Below are 2,066 nucleotides of genomic sequence, written 5' to 3' on the forward strand. Positions count from 1 at the left end.
AGACCTGGAACCGGGACCACGGTGGGCGCACCGCCATTTCAAACGGACCTCGCACTGCTCGCGTCTCGCACGGGCAGTCAATAAAATGGCACAAAAGCACAAGGACAGGAACAAGGCATTCACGCTACATAGACATCTTAGATCTTACTGACAACAAGGCAGGGAGTTTGCAAAGGCGGCGACCAGGGCTGGGAAGGCGACAACATGCTGCGGGGAAGCCATAGGAGAGGAGGCGAGGGCCCGGGCGCTCAGGCTCCCGGGCCTCAGAAAGCCTCACAGCTGGCGGGCAGCAAAGACAGTGGTGATGATGATGAGGAGGAGGAGGAGGAGAAGGAGGGCCGTCCTGGGGGTGGGGCACCTGTCACGGCCGTCCATGCCGGGCACCACACAAGTCCTGTGTCCTGTGAGGACAGCTGACCGCTCGGTCCCTTTGCTCAGTCCCCCAAAGGCGCCCACCCCCCACACAGTCTGAACCCCTCGTGCTCTCCCTCCCCGGAGGACGGGCTCTCAGTTTTCTTCCAACCAGTGCTTGAGCAGCCTCTGGAACATTCTCTTGCTCTCCTGGTGCCGCTCCAGCTGGCGCTTCTCCTCTTCCTCCTTCTGCTGCTGCGCCTCTTGGGGCAGAAGGCCGGGCCGGGCGGCGCCGCGGCTCAGGGTCAAGCCGCTGAGGCCCTGCACCAGCGTTTCCCAGGAGGAGGGATTGGGGGCCCCTTTCCTCTCCCCGGCAAGAGTGGTGCCGTGGCCCTGGCAGTAGCGACACTCACATCGGAAGCGGTTCTGAGCCCTGTCGCCCGAGGGAGAGACTCTCGTGTCCCTCTCCACCGGGTAGGGCGCCATGTGGTCGCGGTGCCTGCGGCGCAGGTGGCCCAGGAAGGCCTTCTTCTTCTGTGGGAAGCCCAGCCGCTCCCAGCGCCTCTCCCGCAGGCTCTTGTCCTCGCGGTACTGCTGCTGCTGCTGCTGCTGCTGCTGCTGCTGCTGCTGCTGCTGCTGCTGCTGAGGCTGCTGCTGAGGCTGCTGCTGAGGCTGCTGCTGCTCCTGGGGCTGCTGTGGCGGCTGTGGCGGCTGGGGCTGCTGCTGCTGAGGCTGCTGCTGCTGCTGGAACAGGCCCTGGGGCAGAGGCGCGGGGAGGCTGGCGCCCACCAGGGGGGTCAGGCTGCTGAGCCCCATCCTGAGCTGCTCGGTGGAGAAAGGCAGAGATGCTGCCCGGCCTTCCTGGGAGGTCTCGGCACTGGGCGTCTGGGGAGACCCGGGCACCAAAGCTGGGTCCCACTTCTGGAGGGGATCCATGGGAGTCTAGCCTCAGCTAGAGTCTCCTCCCGGCCCTGGGCGCTAGGTGGGAAGGCCAAGCTGGGCGTTTTCCGATAGAGGAAAGTGTGCGGGCAGAAGATGCTAGCCTGCAGCAAAGGGTGACAAGAGAAGCAAGAAACCCCATGAGCACTCAGCGCCACCCCGCCTCTCCTCTGCCCACGTGTAGAGAGGGGATCCGGCTGCTTCCCGCAGGGAAGCCTTGCTCCAGCGAGGCTCACCTGAGCTAAGAGCGCGCGCAGCTTGGAAGGCTACGGCACGTCACAGAGGTTGGAGAGATGGCACCAGCTGCCGCACGGGCGACGCGCATCGGGAGCAATGGCAAGACGGAGTGGACGATGGCAGTTCCTTGCTGACGCCCTAACCAGTTCTCAGGGATGGTTGTAAGAGCCGGCAGTGCCACACTCGCACGGGCTCTTCTCTTAATCAGCCGTATGCTTTCACCTAAATCTACATTTATTGAACTGGACGTTTTTTAGCCAAGGCAGCACACCCTTTGGAATTTTCCCCAATTCCATGATCACTGGCTTGCCATCTAGTTAAAAAGGCCGCTCACCTCTATAGAAATCACCTCAGTGCGCTCAGTACGTGCAAATAAGTATTTCTTCTACTAAAACCAGAAACAAAACCAGGACACACACACACACACACACACACACACACAGAATGAATCTCAAATACATGAAGCACTGGTTCGTTGAAATGATAAAGTGCTAACCCAGTGGCAGTCAGGATTCTGACGAAAAGAGAGAGAGGAAGCA

The 2,066-nt window shown here is 61.1% G+C and overlaps 1 protein-coding gene across 1 annotated transcript; it reads right to left on the reverse strand.

Moving 5' to 3' along the window:
* Positions 1-507: 507 nt before the first annotated feature.
* On the reverse strand, positions 508-1,287 carry FAM156A (family with sequence similarity 156 member A; the record flags this gene model as incomplete). The annotated part of the gene is made up of 2 exons (XM_080718296.1): positions 508-951; positions 1,099-1,287. 2 exons carry the CDS (start codon positions 1,285-1,287, stop codon positions 508-510), a joined length of 633 nt encoding a protein of 210 aa, XP_080574422.1.
* Between the last annotated feature and the right edge of the window lie 779 nt (positions 1,288-2,066).

The sequence above is a fragment of the Muscardinus avellanarius genome, assembly GCF_963383645.1.
Source record: "Muscardinus avellanarius genome assembly, chromosome: X".
NCBI lineage: Eukaryota > Metazoa > Chordata > Mammalia > Rodentia > Gliridae > Muscardinus > Muscardinus avellanarius.